General features: G+C 52.8%; 1 protein-coding gene across 1 annotated transcript; it reads left to right on the top strand.

The window, feature by feature from the left end:
• Positions 1 to 1,294: 1,294 nt before the first annotated feature.
• Positions 1,295 to 17,132, top strand: SFRP1 (secreted frizzled related protein 1). The gene is made up of 3 exons (XM_069035497.1): positions 1,295 to 1,969; positions 7,071 to 7,148; positions 13,308 to 17,132. The coding sequence occupies exons 1-3, from the start codon at positions 1,435 to 1,437 to the stop codon at positions 13,628 to 13,630; spliced, it is 936 nt and encodes a 311-aa protein (XP_068891598.1). The 5' UTR covers positions 1,295 to 1,434; the 3' UTR covers positions 13,631 to 17,132.
• The last annotated feature ends 3,851 nt before the right edge of the window (positions 17,133 to 20,983 follow it).

Genomic DNA, 20,983 nt, shown 5'->3' with positions numbered 1-20,983 from the left:
CCTCCAAGCGAACAGAGGATGAGGCCCGAGGAGCTGCTAATCAACACTTTGTCCAGGGAACAAAAGGGCCCAAAGGCTGCTCCGCCTGGAGAACGGGCGGCCAGGAGAGTCCAGAGCCGCTCTCACCACTCTGCCCGGAGAGACGAAGAGGCCCAAAGCTGCAATCAGCCCTGACTGGAGATATTAAGAGATCCACCCTACCATCGACTCTTGCCTAGCGGGCCCAACCCCAAGAATCAAGAGAAATAAAACCACAAGGCAGAAGACTATGCATGCCCTAAAAAGGCGGAACCAAGGAGTGGCCATGCAGAACAGCTCCAGGAAAAGTTTTAATATGAATAAAGAACAGACAGTAAAAATGGTATAAAAAGGACTCACCTCTAGCATCAGGTGTGCTCTTGGCAGAGCGCCAAGGCACCCGGCCGTTACCCCTTTGCTTTATTTGATGTGTCTCTTATTGTCTTTATATTAAACCCTTTAAATTCTCACAGGAGAGTGAACCTCGTTTTTCACAGAGCCTTTGCAAGCCCTGAGAAGTACAGCAAGGTAAGGGTGACAAGGGGCTGGTGCTGCTGTGGAGGAACAGGGAGTGCAGCTCCTGCTCCTCCTCCGGCACATCTGGAGCCCCGTACCCAGATGCGATACCACTTTACAGAACAGACCCCCTTTCTCTCTCCTGTTTTTTGTTTGGTTTTGTTTTGTTGTTGGTGTTTTTTTTTTTCTTTTTTTAAAAAATTTTCTTTCCAATACCATAGTTCCTGTTAGAATTTGTCTACTGGGAAACGAGTTCTACACGGTCCAGTCCAGGTTCACAGAAATACCTGCAACCTTGGAACAGCCGCTCAGGAGCGCCGGGACCTCCCAGAGCCGCCCCGGCTTCAGAGACCGGGAACGGCTCCGGGGGGTTCGGGCCGCCCACCGGCACACCGGGGATGCAGCCGAGCGGTGCTACGGGGTGAGCGCACGCGCCCCGGTCTCTCGGTGCTCCGAGCCGCCGCCGGCCGGGCCGGGCCCCGGGCCCGCTGCCGCTGCAGGTGGCGCCGGGCCGGGCCGGGCCGGGCTGCGGGGCCGTCGGGGCCGCCCCGGGCAGGGCGGGGCGGGGCGGGGCGGGATTGGCTCCCGCGGCCGCTGATTGACAGCGGCGGGCGAGCGCGCGGCGGGCGGCGCGGCGCTGATTGGCTGCCGCGGGCTCACAAACCCGCGGCGCGGCCGGCGCGCGGCCAGAGCGGGGCCGGGGCCGGGGCGGCGGGAGGGCGGCGGGAGGGCGGCGTCCGGCGGGGTCCGGCGGGCAGCGAGCGGGGGGCGCCGGTAGGGCCAGCGGAGGGGCCGCCGGCGGGGGTGCGAGGAGAGTCCCCGGGGGCGGCCGCCGGCAGCGGGCGCCCGGCGGGGAGCGGCGTCCGGTGCTGTCGGGGCCACCGTCGGCGGGTCGCGGCGATGGGCAGCGTGGGGGGGCCCGGTCGGGCCGCCCTGCGGGCGCTGGTGTCGGTGGCCGCCGGGCTGCTGGCGTGTGGCGTGGCCAGCGAGTACGACTATGTCAGCTACCAGTCAGACCTGGGCCCTTACCCTGGCGGGCGCTTCTACGCCAAACCCCACCAGTGTGTGGCCATCCCTGCCGACCTGCGGCTTTGCCACAGCGTGGGCTACGACAAGATGGTGCTGCCCAACCTGCTGGACCACGAGACCATGGCCGAGGTGAAGCACCAGGCGAGCAGCTGGGTGCCACTGCTCAACAAGAATTGCCATGTGGGCACCCAGGTCTTCCTCTGCTCCCTCTTTGCCCCCGTCTGCCTGGACCGGCCGGTCTACCCCTGCCGCTGGCTCTGCGAGGCCGTGCGTGACTCCTGTGAGCCTGTCATGCAGTTCTTTGGCTTCTTCTGGCCAGAGATGCTCAAGTGTGACCAGTTTCCCCAGGATGACGTCTGCATTGCTATGACAGCTCCCAATGCCACCGAGGTCTCCAGGCCCAAAGGTAAGGCATGGCTTGTGCAGCAGCCTTGCTCCTGGCACTCCTTTCTGAGCTGACGGGGCAAGTGTTAGCCCAGGAGGGGCCACATGGGACTGAAGGGGCTCTTGTGGCTGGAGGAAGCGCGTCTGAACTCTTCTTTGCAGCAGCCCTCCTCTAGTCTCTGAGCACTCTGTGCTCTCCTGTCCCAAGGAAGGTGGGATTCCCTGCCAGCTCCTCATCCCTATCCTGGAGCCTTGGGACAGGCTGTTTGGGACATGGTGGGGTTGTGCCTGTTCTGATCCCTGCACAGGCACTGGGGCTGGGCTCCAGCCCTGATGGACCAGGGTGTGACCTTCCATCCTCAGTTACCGCACTGCCCTGGTTCTGCTCCCGAGCCTGACTCCTGCAGGGCAGCTCTGGGCAGCAGGAGAATGCATGGTCCTCATGACACAGAAAGTGCTGGCTGACTGGAGTCAACAGTGACAGTAGTCCTGGCAAGATCCCCCACGTCCAGTGCAGTTCTAGGGCAAGAGGCTGGACGGCTTGGTGGCTGGGCGTGCAGTGGAGATCCAACCCTGCCCTCGGGTGGGCTGTGGGCTGGAGAGGGAGGAAGAGTCTGCCCAAAAACGACTAGGGAAAGTGAACGTGGTTCATGTTTGTTTCCATTGCATGCAGCACGTTTCTGTGGTGCCAGACTGGCTTGTTCAAGTTGCAGTGAGTCTGGCTTGTTCCTGGAAACTTGAAAATAAATAAATATCCTGGTGTCACTTCGGCGTTTGCTATTGGAGCACTGTGAGAGGCTGGCAGGAGGGATGTTTGTAGAGGGAGATGGCAGAGGGCTCTAAGAGAGTACAGTGCTTTTTGGCGAGCAGAGCCTCATTGAAAGGAATTGTCACTCCTGATTCCACAGGGGGAAAAGTGCCGGCACTGGGGAGGAGCTCGGGGACAGGCGAGGAGTGGGGCTGAGTGGTTTCCGTGGCTTCTGCGCTGTGTCTGGAGGGTCGTCTGCCCTTTGCAGTTACCTGTATGGACAAAGGCTGTATGGGGTGCTCGACTGGGAGGACTAACCCAGCCGGCAGGGTCTGTGCAATGTCGTCCTGCCCATCCTGAAAGGACTCATACTTGAGGGAGCCCTTCTGATACAGGACAGGAACAGAGTGCATCCTGCAGCAGAGGGGTGGCACCCTGAGGTGTCTCTGGGAGCTGTGCAGGGGCATGCGGAGGGCAGTGAAGCAGTGGCATAGTGGCTGTGGGTGGCAGGCACGGGGGGGACACCCAAGCTCAGTACCCAGAGGAGCTGTACACAGGAGCCCATGTCACATCTCGGCAATGACATCCAGAGGCAGGTGGAATGTGAAGCTTGTGCCAGTGCCGGGGGAGGGGCGGGGGGGCAGGAGACTGAGCTCATTGCCGGGGACCCAGCCTCTCCTCACAGTGATGGCAGCACAGCCATACTGGCTTCCTTGGCATGGCTTGTCCTTACTGATGCGATTGCTGGAGAAACCTCGTTGTTTTCCAGGAATACTCTAAATTAATATGTCCTATGTGAACCTGGACCCTTGGTCAAGACTGCAGCTATGTCCTGTGTTGTAGGTACAAAGGTTGCTTTTATTTCCCCAGGGACTTGCAGCCAAGCGTGCTCCTGGGGCAGCTGGGTCTGAGCTGCCCCTTCCAGGGTCTGAAATAGAGTCTGAGCTGTGTGCAGCTCATTCATTTTACAGACATTAATGAGCCAAGACCTGGGAACAGTTTTCTAAATGAGCAGCATCTGCCAGGTTTTCTGTTGTGTAGTTTAACAACTTTCTCTTAACCTTTTGGACCTGTCTTGAAGGCAGCACTGGGGTGGGACACTGCTGCTTTCTTTTGGTGCCTCAAACAGTTTGGAGTGAAAAAAGAAAACTCCAAGTCAATTGCAAGCACTGCTGTGATGTGAACCAGCACTGCCGGATCTCCTGCATGCCACAGAGGATCTGCTGATGGCCCATAAGGTACCCGTTACTTTGGCTCTGGTACTGCCACCTCCTGCAGACGCAGAGTTATTCTGGGTGACCTGCAGCTCAGTCCTTGTCCCTGGGCTGGCTGGGTACTTTCTTCCACCTGGGTTCTGCTGTGTGTACCCTGTCCATGGTTTGCCCACATTTTCTGTCAGCACCAAGTCCTGGAGCCCCTTTGCTCTTGGGCACAGGGTGTTTCCTGTTGATTCAAAGAGGGTCAGAACTAAGCAGTGTCTCCCCCTTTTCTCTTGGTACTAATAAGAACAAACCCTTTCAGTATTTTTCCCCATTAACACCTTGAAATTGGAATTTGTTTCTGCCTCTCAAAGAGCTGACCTGCTGAATTCCTTTCTCCTTAAGCACAGGCGGTAAAGCCTGCAGGCCCGCAGGATGCATCAGGGGAGTTGCAGATTAATACAGCATTACACATTCCTTCTCTTGCCCCTGGAGTAAGCTGGCTCTACAGCCAGGCATTGGAAAATGGTCAGCAGGGAACAAGTGAGCTGGAGGCAGGCTGAGGTTGTGCTTGGAGTTGAGCCGTCAGCTGCAGCAGATGGGCCCCAGCCAACCTGCAGTGGGCCCCGAGGATGGGCTGGAGATGTCTGCTGTAGTGCCTCAGGAGGGATGGGAGGGCTTGCAGTTTTCAGGTAGCTGTGGCTCCACAGAACAGCAGTTTCCTTGGGGCACAGAGCTGTGCAGGAGCTGGCTGGCCCCCAGCATTTGTGTTCCTGACTGTAGTGTGATGTGGTTACCCAGAGCGGAGGACAATTTCTCATCCCACTGACAGGGGACAGTGCTTCCTGCAGTCCTGTTGTGCTGTGAAAGGGCTGGCAGGAGGCAGGACTGAAGGATGGGTTGATTTAGATTGGATATAAGGAAGAAGTTTTTTGCAGTGAGAGTTGTAAAACACTGGCACAGATTACCTAGAAATGTGGTGGATGCCCTGTCCTTGGAAACATTCATGGTCAGGTTTGGTGAGACTCTGAGCAACCTGATCAAGTTAGGGCAGGGGGATTGTGCATGGGCAAAGCTGCTGCCTGTGGAAGGGGCTCCCAGGTCCAGCCCACAGGATGGCTGCTGGCTCTGGGCCCTGGCACAGCAAGGCAGGGGTCCCTGCCACCTTGGGTGTGTTACAGCCTGTTCAGGGGCTGCTGGAGCATAGCTAGAACAAAGCCTGTATTTGCACCAGGGAACAATGAGTATTATTTTCCATTTTTGTTTGCTTTTTTTTTATTTTTTAATTGGCTGCCTGGAAAGCTCATAGAATGGATGCAGCGGTGGCTTTTGTGTTTGTCTGGCTGGTGCAGGCCTGGTCAGCCTCCTCATGTGCACTCCAGCTGTTGAGGCAGATTGAAGTGCTTGGCACGGCAGGTACCCCCCGCTTGTTCCTGATGGTGGTCCCCAGCACAGTGATGAACTGCTGGCTCTGCAACAGATGGAAGGCTGGGTCTGTGTCACCTTCCTATGAGCACCCTCTCTCCCTTGTCATGAGCTCATTAAATGGGCAGCCTGGAAAGAAATATTCTGACTGCTGATTTTAAAAATAAAGTGTTAGGGATGTCATCATATCTCCAGAGGCTGGCTTCTCCCTGTGTCACTCTGAATTAGATGGTGATAGTGGCAGTTGCATGTTAGGGTTCTGGAAGAAGAGGTTATCCAGATGATAGGCAGCTCTCAGAGGTACAGAGTGGGACTGTGGAGGTGGATGTTGGTGCTGTGAAGGCTGACTTGTGACTTGCACAAAGGAGCGAGTGGAAGGCCAGTTGCACTGCATGTGTGATTAATAAAGTCATGGTGCATGTCCCTGGGAATTAGCATTTGGCACAGAACAGATTTGGGGGTGGCGAAAGGGGAAGAACAAGCCACAGAAAACAAATGTCTCGCCTGAATCCCGATGGGGCATCTGTGGCTGAGGAGACATGATGCTATGGTCGTGGCTGTGCCTCCCTCGCCAGCCTTGCTGGCTCTGCACCCCTCTTTCTGGGACACCTCTCTGCCTTTTTGGTCCAGCAATGCTGTGGGTTTGCTGGCCTGGCTGAGGGCTGGAAGGCCATGAGTGCTCAGTTTACATGCAGGGACTGGCAGATGTTTTGCTGTAGTGTTGTCCCTGAGAATAACTCCCTTGTGTGGGAAGAACCCTCCGTCTTGCTGGACCAGGAACAAGCAGCATCTCCCAGCTCAATAAATTAATCTGCCAGTAGCTCAAGTCTATGTCTGTGCTGCTGGGTGGTCTCTGCTCCAGCTGCAGATGGGAACCTGGAAACAGATTCTTACTCTCTGGGTGAAGTGAGCTTTCCTCCCAGGACAGATCCCAGTGAAATCCCCTGGGCTGGCGTTTCCTGAGAGACAGAGGTTGGCCACTGCCAGCGACTGGCAAGCAGAGATGGCTCTGCTCTGCTGGAGCCATGAGGCTGCCCTGGGCTCAAAACAAAAGAGAGGATGACCAGTCCTGGTGGTGGTGGCATCCGCAAGAGCTGTGCGGGTCCGTCCCCAGCCAGTGCTGCTCTGGGGCAAAGCAGGAGAGAGGGTGGTGAGGGGCTTCCTGAGCACTGCCTGGGCAGTCTGTGGGATGATCTCTAGTACCGAGGGGAACACTGCACTGAACTGGGCTGTCCCAGTCCTGAACCCCCTTGCCTGGCACCAGGGTAGTCCCTTGGCACTTGAGCCATCTCTGGACAGCATCCTCCTGCTGTGCCAGGGTTTGGGCATTGTGTGCCTGCCTTGGCATGACATGGGGAGGGAACGTCAGCAGGCTATGGGCCATGCCCCTTGGCAAGCGGCTCCCCTCAGCTGAGTGCCTGGCCCTGAAAACTCCTCTCTTTGCCAGTGCTGTCCTTTTGCTCTTAGCAGCTGCCTACCCCTGCCTGTGGCTGGCCTTGGGGTCACTGACGGCATTGGAGTGGGGCTGGCAAAAGGCTACCTGTGGCCAGTGCTGCCATGTAAGCCAGTGGATGATTCCTTACACCCAGTAGGGCGTTGTCCCACAGAGCTGGGAGCCTGTGGGAGGGTGCATGGGCACGTGTCCCCCTTGAGGGTGGCAGTCTGACAGCATGGGCAGTCTGGCTCTGTGGTACTACTTGTGCTGGCTTCTCGCCACCTCTCAATTGTCTTAATTTCTTTCCTCTTGCCAGGAACAACTGTGTGTCCACCTTGTGACAACGAGATGAAGTCAGAGGCCATTGTGGAGCACCTCTGTGCCAGTGAGTTTGGTAAGAAGGAGCACTCTAGGCACGCGAAGGCTTCCCAGGTGGGCACGGGGCAGCGTGGCTCCTGTGTGGGCTGGATTGGGACTGCCACGTTTCCCTGCCTGTGGCACTGCTGGTGTGGCCTGCGATCTGTCCCCAAGGCCAGGCACGTGTCCTCTAGATGTCAGTGTGGGTATGCAGAGGTGGGCATTGGGAGGGGTCTGGACTGGATGGGTCTGGGATGTGTCCAGCTCCTGCAGCTGTGCACACCCAGGAACAGAGATGGCAAGTTCTGGTGGCAGTGCCCACACCCTCCATGGCCCGAGTGGCAGTGCAGGGCATCTCTCCTGCCCCTCCTGGGCACATTGGGCTGGGGATGGGGCAAAAGTTGTAGTGTTGGTTCTTTAGTGATCTTGGGGTGGGGAGAGGTTTTTAACTCAACCCTGGTGTTCCAGCTCTTGTGTGCTTGCAGAAATGATGCATAGCATGGACCAGTATTCTGCTTGCAAGCATGAAGAAGCAAACCAGCCTCCTTCTTCCCCAGATTGCTTAAACTGTTGTGTTTCTTTTGAGCAAAGTGATGCTGCTCTTGTCAAATCTAGGTGTAAAAATCCAAAGCCAATCCTTATCTAGCTAGGGCCAAGCAGCGAGTTAAAAAATGCAAAGCTGCTTGAAAGCTTTGTCCTAAATATGAGTGAGTGAGTCAGACAATCAGAGGTAAACTGAACTTCATTTTAAAAAAAAAGATTATCACAAGGAAATATATTAGCTTTCTCAGATCAAACCCAGAATTAACTGGTTTTGACATCCTTGCTGGTGTATGTAACTTTCCCGGAAGATTATTAAAGGCATATTGAACAAGGTGTGCATTCCTGGGGGATTAGCACTTGAATGTGCCCTGTACCGGAGCGTGCTTATGCAAACCCAAACCTGCTCTGCATGCTGGTGTGTTACCCTTTCTGCTGGAAATGAATTCTCAACTCTCCTGCAGGTTTGGTATGCCAGAAGTTCTAAGTTCAGCTCAGGCTTTTTCTAACAGGGAAAAGCATCAACAGGAACACCCATGTAATAGTTTCCCAGGAATGTGCATACTTCTGGCTTGGCTGGGGAATGGAAGCAGACATTCAGTGCGTGGCCTGGTTGGGGAGTGGGAGGTGCTGAGCGCTCAGAGTTGGGGTGCTCAGAGCTCTGTTCTGGGCGGGCATGTGATGGGAGCTGAATCAGAGCTGCCCCTTCCCCACTGCACACACAGGGAGGGACTGCAGGGAGTTTCCCAGCTGGTGGGGAGGGAGAAACAGCCTCTGGGATCATACCTGGTTTGGATAGGAGCTGCCTGCCTGGGCTTGCAGTGATGCAGAGGCATTGCCCCGGTCCAGGGGCTGTAGCCTGGGGACCTCCATCCCAGAGAAGGAGCAAGGGGCACTGGCTGGTGGCAGCAGTGGATCTGGTGCTGGTGGGCCATTGCAATACCTGTCCCCTTGCCAGAGGCGTGCAAGGAGTGAGCCAAGGTGATGTCCTGCTGGTAGGCAAGTGCTGGGAAGGGAAATACAAACTTAACCGCATGGTTGTCATCATCTTCTGCTGCTAAATATCCTCCCGTGCTCTGGGACAGTTAAACAACGGGGAGCAGAGGCCAAAGCAGAAGAATTCCCTACCTTGGCAGAGCAGCTTGGGACAGTGACTTGCCCACAGTGTAAGTTGTTATTGGGAAGGAAGGTGGTGACAGTGTCCAAAGGATGGAAATATTTCTTGGCAGATGTGGCCCATCTGTAGCCAGCTGGAGAGCAGGAGCACGGGATAGGATGCAATGCAGGTCCTACCTGTGCCCTGTAAGGGAAGGCAGTGTGGGGGTGAGAAGGACATCTCAGCAGAGGGTATGGCTAGTGGAGAAGGCATTGGCTTCAGGAAGTTTTTGCCAAACCACAGTGCATGGCCCTTGGATCTTTGTTTAGTCTTGGGGGGTTACTGTCATGGGGTGATTTCTCAAGGAAAGCTGTTTATCTGGCACTATTATAAACTCCCAGACCTTCAGACTGAGGTTTCTCATGCACGTCCACCAAGGTAAACACTGGCAGCTGACAGGTTACAGATCCTCATCAAAGCCAGACATGTACAATAAATGTTTAAACTAACATGTGCTGCATGGGGCAGCTGTTGGTAGGTCTTGCACTGATTCCTGCTGTGTTGTTACTGCAGGTTTCTCTTGCATGCCAGCAGCTTATTACAGACAAGAGCTGAGGAGCACTCTGCCCACTGTGGATATGTGGCTGTGCCAGTGTTGGAGGTGGCTGTGTAGCAGCCCTGGTGTCCATCTAGAGTACAGTGCAGGAAGAGAGCTGTGGTGAGCTGTGAACACAAACAAGGCAGGAGAGGATCTTGGACAAGATGCTGGGGGTTGGAGGGGTGCTAGGAGACTGCCAGCCTCATGGTCCAACAGAACTCTGAGTTTGCCTTTGTTTGAACAAGGATGAACATGGGCTCTAGGGTGCTGGTTTGAGGCAGCTTGGCCACTTCTCTGAGAGTAAGACAACTTTGGGGTGGATGTCAGCAAGGGGTGCCAGAACCCTGGCCTGAGCACAGAGCAGCACGGGGGCTGTAGGTAGGTATGTAGGGGTAACTGTGGTGTAAATTTTAGTGTAGTGCTGGTGTGCTGGGGCAGCGATGGATGTGAGAGGAAGCATGAGATTGGTCTCCAGTGCCCCCAGAGCCGCCTCCCCCAGCTGCCCTGGGCTGCAGCCAGCGCTCGTTTCTTATTCCAGGAGTTCATTCCACGCTCTGTTTCTCTTAGTGATTTTATTTATTGTTTCTGCCCTTTCTCTGGGGTCTGAGGGGATCCTGCTGAACGGGCTCTGTGGCACTGGGGACTGCAGAACAATCAATACATGCTGTTTATTTTTTCTCTGTGACTGACAGGTCCTTGCCTGCAGCCTTCTCCTGTTACAGCCCTAATGTGTCTTCTGGCAGGTTTCTTCCTTCTCAGCGATTTCTAAAGGAAGGAAAAATGAGGCTGAAGGAACAGTGGAGCTTTCCCTTCTCTCACGTTCCCTTTCCTGCACATGAGGTGCTGCAGTGGGGCCCCTGCCCGTGCAGGCAGGAGAACAGCAGAGATAGCATTCTGGTCCCAGGCTGTCCTGTGCTGAAAAAGAGGGGTGGAGGTGCCGGTGGGGAACAGGAAGGGTGCGTGGTAGTGGGTTGTGAACAGAGCACAGGGGCTCCTGCTTTCAGCTGGCGACTACCCCAGTACAGTGCCATCCTTGGAGAAGGTTGTGCTGGAACATGTGTGTGTCCCATGAAAGTAAATGGTAAGAAGGCTTGTGGGTGGCATGTTGATCCTGCAGCCCTCTTGAGCCGTTGTGGCATGCAGAGTGGCAGGGGCTGGTGCTGCCGCCAGTGCCACAGCTGATGCCGAAGCAGCCTGTGGTTGCAGTGCAGCTGCTGGACTGGAAAGGTGGCACATGCTCCTGCTGAGGATAACTCCCCTGGGGTCAGCTCCTGCCTGGCAGCCACAGCTGAAGATTTAGTCTGTCTGAGCAAGCGTGTCCTGGGATCTCAGAGGCGATTCTGGCCCTTCTCCCACTTGGTGCTGAGACAGATTTGGTGTGGCATGAGGGGAGTGGAAAGGCCAAGGTTCCCAGTGAGGAAGCTGTTTGCTCTGGCAGCTCAGCTGGGTCTTGGAGCCAAGACTCAAAGCATCCTGCTCAAGCCTTTTGCCTGCTGCAGCGGCATTCCCAGGGTTGGGGAGATGCCAGGCAAGCTGCTGCAGCACCATGGTCTCCCCTGCCCAATGCCGTGTTCTAGGAAAGCCATAAGTTGGAGGCTGCCTCCCACTGCGTGGTGGTGAGCTCTCAGAGTGGGATGTGCATCAGAACGAACGTACCCTCAGGCACCGCTTTCCTGGTGTGCATGGGATGTGCCAAAGCTGTGTGTCCAGCCTGCCACCATGGAACACAGCTTTCATACCTGGGAATCTCACCTGGAATGTGGGTTGGAGCTTAGGGAATATGGCCCAAGTAAAGTGAACAAAGGAAATTTGGGGAGCCAGGTCACAGCAGAGGAATGAGGGCTGAGCAAAGATCATCATGCTTGTGTGGCTGCTCAGCCTGCAACACCAAAGGCAGATGAAGCTTGGTGTCCCTGAGCCAGGCTGTGTTTACCTGGGCAGCACCACAGGCTCTTGCTGGTGACAAGGACATTGCTGCTGGGAGGAACAGAGCCTGACACAAACTGTTTGCACTCTGGTCAGCCTCCTCCTTCATCCCCCTTGGTGTTGTCCCATCTTGGCTCTGTGTGCTGCTCTGCACGAGCAAGGTTTGGATGAGGTTTTGGTTTACATCTGGATTTATGGTTCCCCTGGGCAGCTCCCATGAACCTGCATTGCTGGCTCACAAACTGCTGTGTGCAGGGAAGGGAGGAGCTGCGAGCTCCCACAGCACAGGATTACCAGGCCTTCTTTGTCTTCCATGGTGTATGATACTTGGAGTAGATCAGCACCTCCACCAGCTGGCTGATCCTTCTCTTCCTCGAGCTATGAGGATAAAGCTTTGCAGTGATCTCAGCAAAGCAGTTTGCAAACAAGCCATTTTGCAAGTCTTTTATTGTGCCATTGTAATGGTTGTGTCACCATCCCTCCTGCCCCAGCCACCTGTGTGCTTAGTGCAAGGGCTCTAAGTCAGCATGGATAAAGGAAGTGGGGCTCGCATTGAGGGGCTGCCCAGTTGATGTCATGGAGCTTAGAGCTGCTTGAAAACTACTTACCTCATTTTCCAGATTTGTTGCAAACTGATCTGTTTCAGCATCTTTAGCTCCTTAAAGCTGGAGTCTCTTTAGCTCCTGAATTTGGAAAACAGATGGAATGAAAATTTCACTTAGGTTTCCAGTCCTAGATTACTTTCCTGTACAATGACAGTGTAACATGACAGGGCTCTTGGCAAACCCAAGCGATGTTTTTGGCACAGGGACAGACAAACACCATTGCTCCTGTTGCCAAGGTAGTGGCTGGGAGCTCGAGGGTGATACTGAGTCTCTGCTGCCTGCTTGGGATTGTCATCGTGCTGTCCTGCTGCCATCTGCATCTGGAGCAGTGAGCAGTGCTCCCATCCAGGAAGCAACATGTGTTTGCTGCTACGTGTTCCAGCAGAGCAGGACTTCAAGGAATGATGCTGTGGGGACCCTTCTCCCTGCCAGAGCCAGAGGTTCTTGTGGACTGCCTGCAACCACCCTGAGACTCTAATGAGAAGGGACAGCAGCCAACAAATCACCTCTCTGAGCACTAGTTATCTGCAGCTCTGAAGTTAAACTCCCAAACGATGAAAATATGTTAGCAATTTTTGGCCGTATGTGCTTTTCCCCAAAAACAAGGCAGAGCCAAATGGCACAGAAATGATGTTTTAATGTACAACACATTTTCATCATTTTTCCCATGTATGCAAAATTCCTCTTCATGGTCATGGCAAAAAACCTTTTTATTTTGGGGGGGGAGGAGGGAGGGCGGGGAGGAGGGTACTGCAATTAGCTCAGGAAACTGCTGAACCCAAAGAGGGAGAGTATTTCCCATGGAAGTTGCATCAGACCAACTCCCCTTCTCCCAGGGAAGGTGCAGGCACATGACTGCATGCTGGGGTCTCCACAGGTCTGATGCAGAGACATCCAGTGCTTGGAAAGTTGTTTCACAGGCACCTGAGGGCTGTCGTGACTGCAAACAAATGCTTGAGAAGCCAAATTGACCTTTTAAATGATCCTTTCAAGAGTCTCTCCATGCCTCTAGAGCAGGGGAGTCACCTAATTTACTCAGCTAACATTTGTGCTTGGCAGCTGAACAAGTCCCCTCTCAAATGGAAAGTACTGGGTGCTTTGCTGGAGGAAGGGGAACAAAGATGTCAGTGTTCTACCTTGGTGCTCTCCTGGGTATGGGGCAGCTCCACCTCGGGTGCAAGGGTATGAGTGTCATAGTGGGCCAAATCATGGCCAGGGTGATGCCATAGAGCAGGAGGATTCAGGAGCAGAACAGGGAGAAGGGGAATGCAGGAGTGGAGTGGGGCACTGTGTGTCTGCAGTGGGACAGGGCCTTGCTGCTGTCCTGGGGCCATGGCACTGCTGCCCTCTCAGCCTCACTCAGCAGAGGCTTTTTGCCAGTGGAGGCTGCTTAGAAGTTTTGTTTTTCCCCTCTCCTGTCTTGTTTTGCAGCTCTTAAGATGACCATAAAGGAAGTGAAAAAGGAGAATGGGGACAAGATGATCATTCCACGGAAGAGGAAGGCACTGAAGCTGGGGCCCATTCGGAAGAAGAACCTGAAGAAGCTGGTGCTGTTCCTAAAAAATGGGGCAGACTGTCCCTGCCATCAGCTGGACAACCTCAGCCACTACTTCCTCATCATGGGCCGCCAGGTGAAGACCCAGTACCTGTTGACAGCCATCTACAAGTGGGACAAGAAGAACAAAGAGTTCAAGAAGTTCATGAAGAAGATGAAATCACCCGACTGCCCGACGTTTCCATCCGTTTTCAAGTGAGGTGCTGGGTGGCGGGAGAGCCGCTGTCTGGACCTGGCAGTCGGGTACAGCGGCTCGGTCTCGCTACTCTGCAGCAGGGATGCTGGAGCCAACCCTCCTGCTCCTCCATCCTGCTCCTCAGAGCTCCCTCACTGATCTCAGCCCTCCCACATCCCCGCTGCCGGCGTTTGCCTGATCGCCTGAGCATGTGATGCATATGCACCAAACAGTGGCTGAGGTCACACACGATTTATGTCTGCAATGTCTAAAGACCTGTTATTGTACAGATATGCACAACCATTGAAATAGCAGCTAAAATAGCAGGTAAAGAGGGCAAGCAGAGGGGTGTGAGGTGATGTTAAGAGCTTGCATGCTTGCAGAAAAGACCCTTGTGACCATGTCACTCCTATCTTCATGGCTGCAGGATTGCCCTGAATTCCTGTATGAACCAGAGCTGGCTGATTAGACAGAGATCCCATCCTCATGATCAAAGTTAATAAATGAGTAGTGGAGAACCCGTTACAAACTCTGATAAGAATTCCTAGTAGCTAATTGCCCTCACTCTAAAAAAACCCCATTATAGTCTTAACCTGCTTAGTTTAAGCCTTAACCCTGTTTCCTTGTGGTGCCTTGATGGGCTGGAGCCCTCCCTCATCAGCATCTCTTGTAATGTCACACTGGGTGCCTGCCTTGGCATTGCTGTGCCAACTGAGCCCTTTTTGCCCAGTGCTGTGCTGCACCCAGGTAGCCTTTGAGTCTCTGCACTGTGCCCGGTGTGTTGCTGCACTGGGCATGGGGACCAGGGGCAGAGGGGGCTCTCTGCCCACACCTGTGCCTTTGGCCTTGTGCAGGCCCCTGTCCACAGCAGCGTCCAGCTGAGATCCCCTATCCTCAGCCTGCTGTGGCAGTTCCCATGCACAGCTGGCCTGAGCTGCTGCTGCCCAGACCTATCATTCCATTTTAAGCCCGTGCAAAGCTTCAGTTGCTGGCCTGCCCAGGGCTTTGGCTGGGGGGAGCTCATGGCCAGCTCCTCCAGCTTGTGTTACTCCCTCACTTTACCAGTGATGTTTTTATAGCTCCTTTAGGCTGCTGGCAAAGAGTGCAGAAGTGCAGAAGGCCAAGGACTTGTCCCTCCGGAGCGCCGCAGGGAATGTATCGTCTCTGTCTTTCCCTCTTTGCCCTTGCTGTGGGACCCGTCAGTCTGGGGTTTTGTCTCTTTGATCTATGACAACTTGGCTCCCTATCATTATATGTCTTTTTTGCCCTAATCGAAATGTCATGTTTGTATGATTTCAAATAGTTTATGAAAGACAAATAATATCTCACCCAAATGATTGCATTTATTGACCAAGCTGAAATTCATTATTCTGTTAATTGAACTAGTTCTCTTTTTCATAGACCTATACCACTCTGCATTCATTATCTTTCCTCCTTCCATTTTTAGTATTCTCATCCATCACCAATACTCTAAGAGAATGAATATCTGAGGTCTGAGATAATCCTGTTATATCACAGTTACGTGAAATAACAAATCCTCATTTTTGAGGTTTGAACCAAGCCCACTCAAAACTGGTAAATTAATTATTCCTTAGCTTGGGAGTGGTGCTTGCTCCCCACATGGGGACAGAGCCACAGACTTAGTTGTAGAATTCCATGAACAAGCCAAGTACTCTGAGGAATGATGTTTCACAGCTAACAGAGAGGTGGATTTAGGATGTGAACTTTGTAGAGTCCCCCTAGGTTGTCTTAGACCACCATTTGTAGTAGTGTTGTTTCTTTATTGCAAAATTAATCATTGTAGATAATGTGCTTTATTAGTGAAGTAAAGAAATAAATAAACCATGGGCTTTAACATCACAGATTGATGAGGTGAAATGATGGAGAGGGCTGACGTATCCAGCCGTGTGGGGAATGGAGTCAGGACATGATGAGCTGAAAGGCTGGTTATCTGTGAGTGCCCACAGTGCCCCTAAAAGCCCCGCTGGGATAGGGCAGGGAGCCTCTGTCCCTGCTGCCTCACCTTTCTGGGTGCAGCACAGCAGAGGATTGGCTCTAGCAGAGAGAACACTGCTGCTAAAATTGCCAAATTAATCCATTAAATATGATTCCCCTAACCTCCCTTTTTATAAAGAGATGCTGTTTCCTAACCCACACTGGTGCTTTTGGGGCTGCTGCAGCATGACGGGCTGTGGGTGTGCTGGGGGAGCCTGCCCTGGAGGCTGTCGATGGTCCCAGGGCATTGCAATAGGCTGTCCAGGGAAGTGGTGGAGTCACAGTCCCTGGAATGCTTCAAGGAATGATAGATGTGGCACTTTGGTTTAGTTGACATGGTGGTGTTCAGCCAAGGGTTAGACTCAATGTTCTTGGAGGTCTTTTCCAACCTTACTGATTCCATGATTGCATGCCCACCCGCATGCAGCAGCTGTAGCAGGTTGCAGGGAGAGCAGGTGCCCTTCCTGGGAAGCTCCTGCTGCTTCAGCCAGCCCTGGCTGCAGCTCCCAGGTGGTTTTAATCAAAGTGATTTTCTACCCACCTGTTGGGTGAGGAACTGCTGAGAGCTGAGAAGGTGCTGCAGCCCCAGCTGTGTCCTGAGTGCAGGGGAAGGTGTAAGAGCTCGGGGCAAGCAACAAGTTCTGCAATGCCCTTGGCCTGAGACATTGGCTGCAGCAGTGTTGTCACTACGAGATCAGGTAAGGTCAGTGCTGTGGAGCTGCTGCTTGGGGTCTCCTTTTCCCAACTCAGAGCTGGTGCCTGGGGCAGTTTGAGAGCTGACCTGGGGCAGTTCAGGACCTGGGCTGAATTTAGCTCTGCTTTATGTGTCCCTGCATTTCACTGCTGGTTCATCTGTGATCATTCAACAAAGTGAGAGCATCAGGTTAGTTTGAAGAGATGCAGGAAGCCAGGCAATGTGTTTGCTGAAAATTTACAAACTCAGGTCCCTTACTGGCTTCTTGTAACTGGCAATTCCTGAAGTATTTTTTGGTCATGTAAAAAGTGAGACTCGCAGTCAAACTGCTGCATGTGGGTGCCTTTGCTGTCTTTAGATTTCCTGTACTGCTCCCCAACAAAAAAAGTCTACTAAAACCTGAAATGGGTTAAGTATAAACTATGGAGAAAGCACCCAAGATCCTGGATTGTGCTTGTGTGGAGTCATGTGGAGCAAAGAGATGTTTAGAAATGAGAGAGCACAAAAGTCTCCTTAAATCAGGCACCGTGTGTCTGCTAGCGTAGTGTTCCCAGAACAGAGAGATGGGTGCTTGTGCAGTTCATGGATACACTTTACATTTTAAAATGTCAGATGCTGATTGTTACAATGAGTTCCAGTTTAAGTTACAAGCATGTGTATAAGTGCTCAGTCTAAGACGTACTTTGTCCTGGGAGAGAACCTGAGTTTTGCCCTGCTGTGGGGTGTCTGTGGGACAGGGATGTGCCACCTCTGGGACACTCAGGCTTGCTACAGCCTGGGCTTGTCTGAAGTATGAATCTTAAATCCTAAAATAAAATATCATCCTTTTGTGACTCAGTTTATCTTCCCAATAATGTTTATCCTCTTTGCTCCAGCATTTCTTCTGTTGAGTTCTGCCTGTCTGGCCTCCAGTTTGTAGTTCAGTTACAAACTAAATCGTTAAAACTAAAACGGAAGAAAGTTTTCTTTCATGCTATACAAAAATTCATCTTCCATCCCTCAGTTAATTTTTTACATTGCTGGCAGTCTGTGTTCTGCTTTGACCGCTGCTGGGAAATGTAAGGCTGGGAAGAGCAGTTGAGCAAGTGGGGAGGATTAGTTCTGGACAAGAGAGGAGGCCAGCCTGGTGTGCCTGGTGTGGAGCTCTGTGAATGCTGTGCAGGATGAGGGGGTGATGCACTGGAGCTGTGCCAGGCTGAAGCTGGCTCGTCACCGACTCACAGGCAGCGGTTGGTCTGGCGTCATCAGCCAAACACCTGCCATCCAGAGCTGGGTCCTGCTTTAATCAGCTGTTCCATAAGCAGGTAACCCAGGTGTGCAGTGAGAATAGCACAAATAACTGAAAAGTGACAGAGTAAAAATGGAAATAACGGGCTCCTTCCCTTTGCGGGCAGATGGAGCTGCACTGACTGCGATCACTGCTCTGTGCAGTGCCAGGGAAGCAGTGGATGGATCCCTGAGCTCCCTGTGGCTATAGATGGGCCCAGCAGTGAGGGATTGCTGGGTGAACATGCAAGGTCTCAGCTCAAATGTTCTCTAAAGCCACAGTGAAACTCTTCTTCCCCCGCCCCAACACCAGAAACCTTGCAGAGAAAATGCTCCACTGTGTTTCAGAGGCTGCTCCTCCTTTCTCACTGCATCATGCTGGATGACCCTTAAAAAGGACACACATACACACGTAATTAAAGCCACCCTCCACCCCAAGGCCAGAGTTGTGTTTGCAAACCGCTGTTCCCTGGCGCAGAGGCTCTTTTTTCCATCCCAGCCAAGCTCCGCACGCTGCAGTGGCACTGCCAAGGAGAAAGAGTTCCCTCAGACCCAGTGAGGAAAAACGTCTTCCAGTGCCTTTAGCAAGTGCTTTTAAAATCCCTGTTTTGCAAAGGAACAGACATTTTTTTATTACTGTTTCTTCCCCAGTAATCCCATCTGAGCCTCTGAGCGTGCAGCCTGTCGGATAAGCTGCTCCCTTTGGGCAGTCTGTAGGTGTCCAAACCATGCTTGAATCTCTTCCTTGGAAGGGAAGTGGGGCAAGCTGGCAGCTCCTCTGCTCTTGAGAGCTTCTCACTGCAGACAGACCCACGTGCAGGGTCCAGGAGCTCTCCAGCACGTGGCTTCCGAAGTAAAGCCCCATCCCGGAGAGCCTCACAGCCTGTGGAAAATGAGGGCTTTGTTTCAAGAACTTCCCATCAGAGGCTGAAATCTCCTTTGGGGCGGCAGTCTGCCACAAGAATGTTGCCTGCATGGTGGGAGCAGGGTCTGCTGTGCCCCTGCCATTGGCAGAGAGTCTGCCAGTGCCCGCCAGCACCAGGGGAGCCCTGGCTCTCCCTCCTCCTGGCACATCGGAGTGATGAATCTGTCTCCACTTGCCAGTGTGAGGGCATGGGCATGCTGCAGCATAGCAGGCTCCTCTCACAGCCTGCCAAGATCCCAAGAGCCACGAGCAGTCAGCAAACAGTCCCTCTTTTCTGAGAAGTGTGCTAGGATTCACTCCTGTCTGAAACATTTTTCCTTTAGAGACAACCAGGAGATATTTGCCAAGCCATTCTGTGGAGAGGAGGAGGGAAGCCAGGACATGGCTGGAAGGAGCCATACCTGATCCAGTCCGTACAGCATTCTTTGGGATCCAGCTCTCTGCTCTTGTTCCTGAGGTGCAAGAACAGCTCCCTGGGGCTGTTACCAAAACTGTTCTGCTTTTTCTTTAGCTCAGGCTGGGGCCCATTGTACTATTGGCAACCTATGCTGTTGGCACTTCACTGCCTCAATCCGACTTTCTCCAAACTCTTGAGTGACTAATGTGACTAATTTATTGGGAGGGATGGTATTGTATATGAATAAATTATGGCCTCGAAAGGATGGTGGAGTGTATCTCTGCTGTTACTTGGCAAGAAATGAGGAAATCAGGGCATTTGCCTTGAGCAGGCTGACGAGCATGTGTGCAGCCTCTCCTGTATGGTATTCAGAACTACATTAAACCCTGAAAAATAACAAACTGCCATCCCTTGAGACAAATGTGACACCTTTAAATCGGTCATCCTCAAGTGGGGGTGAGCACACCCAGCCCAGACAGCCTCCCCAGTTACTGTACAGCAAGAGAAAATACGGATTTGGAGAAGGTTGAGCTATTTGTGGAAGCTCTGAGGTAATTTAACACGTGTGAGGCTATGTGCCTTCTTGCAGGGCTTGTGGAACAGTGATGGCAGCGTTGGCCTGGCCAAACTGATGGTGCTGGCTGGCATGTTCAAATTTGCATGTTAAATGGTGGTTAATAAAATGTTAATATCAGGCTAAATTTTTATCAAAGTCCCGCTCCTGGAATAACACTTGCCAAGAGTTGAGGCACGACTATGGATGACACTGTGTAAATGATTGAACACTGTCCTGCACAGCTGGATCTGTGCAGCCCCGGCTGCCTGCTCCAGAGTCTTTGCAATTTCTTCACCATTTCATAGTCTTTCATTCGTCCTAAATGTTTATTTAGTAATCCTGGAAGATCTTTTAAGCTTCCTGGGTTTAATGTTCGCTAAACACCCTGTCACTTCCACTTTAATAGTTCCAGCCCCTGTCCTCTGTGGGACAGGACAACTCTCTGCTAACACGGATCTCAAAAGCCAGGGCTGCCCAGGCAGTGTCCGTGGGAGCTGAGGTGGGTGCTTGTCAGCGGGATCATCTCGCCTCCGCATTACCTCAGCCCCTGTGCTCCCCATGGGCCCTGGCAGTATTAGTTTCACAAATTCATTTTCCTGCACAAAAGCTTTTGGTTACTTTGGGATTAGGGACTGTTTAGAGTTCATTGTTTTCCCGAGCTGCCTTGTTTTGCTGTAATGCTGAGATGCCTGGGCTGCAGGAACCTAATCCCCTTCCTCCTCCAGCAGCCCCGCTCTGTGAAAATCTGTTCTCTGCTTAAGTGCAAATTGTTGATGGGAGATAGCAGCGGGTCTTTCTGCTTCCATTTAACGTGTCAGCAGAGAAAGACATCTGCTTGCAATTATGGGCATGGCCTTGCTGAAGGATTGGCCGGGTAGATTTTATAAGGTAATAGGAAATCTTTATCAATTCATAGTTCCTGGTGCCAAAGAAAGGAATATGTTTCATTAAAAATTTTCATCTTTTATTTTACAAAATTACAGGATAAAACATGAGATTGAAATCAAGGGAAGAATCCACGTGCTCTCTGTGAAGAGTGAGTTCTGGGTTTCCCATGCAAAAGACTTTGAGCAGGCGAGGGCCAGTCTGGTGAGTGAGTGGGCTCTGCTGCTGGTCCTTCGCTGCCCTCTGCGTCCTGCTCCCACCCTGCCTGTGTGTGCCCAGGGACCGCAGCTTGGGGGCCTGGGGAAACACTGGGACAGGCTTGTGGTCACAGTGGGCTGGAGAAGGCTCCCCGTGCACTCTGCTCCTTCCAGCTGGGTGGGAGCCTCCTGCCTGGAGCATGGAGAGGGGGCTGCTCCCTGCCCCAATCCCTCCGTTTGCCCTTGAAGCTGCTCCTGGCAGGACACACTGTCAGCATGGCTATTCTTGGCCATGCTCAGCCCCATTTGTCAGCCCACTGAGAGTCTGCTGTAATTTCCTCTGTGATTAAGGGTCTTAGACCATGTTCAATATCATTAAAGAAACAAGAAAATAATAACAATAATGATCTGTGCTCAGGAATGCTCCCAAGAGGAGGTGGAATTGCATTCAGTGCCTTTCAG

The sequence above is a fragment of the Aphelocoma coerulescens genome, chromosome 22, assembly GCF_041296385.1.
Source record: "Aphelocoma coerulescens isolate FSJ_1873_10779 chromosome 22, UR_Acoe_1.0, whole genome shotgun sequence".
Classification (NCBI taxonomy): Eukaryota; Metazoa; Chordata; class Aves; order Passeriformes; family Corvidae; genus Aphelocoma; species Aphelocoma coerulescens.
The sequence above is the reverse complement of the archived record's forward strand: the minus strand, read 5'-3'. Positions and strand labels throughout refer to the sequence as shown.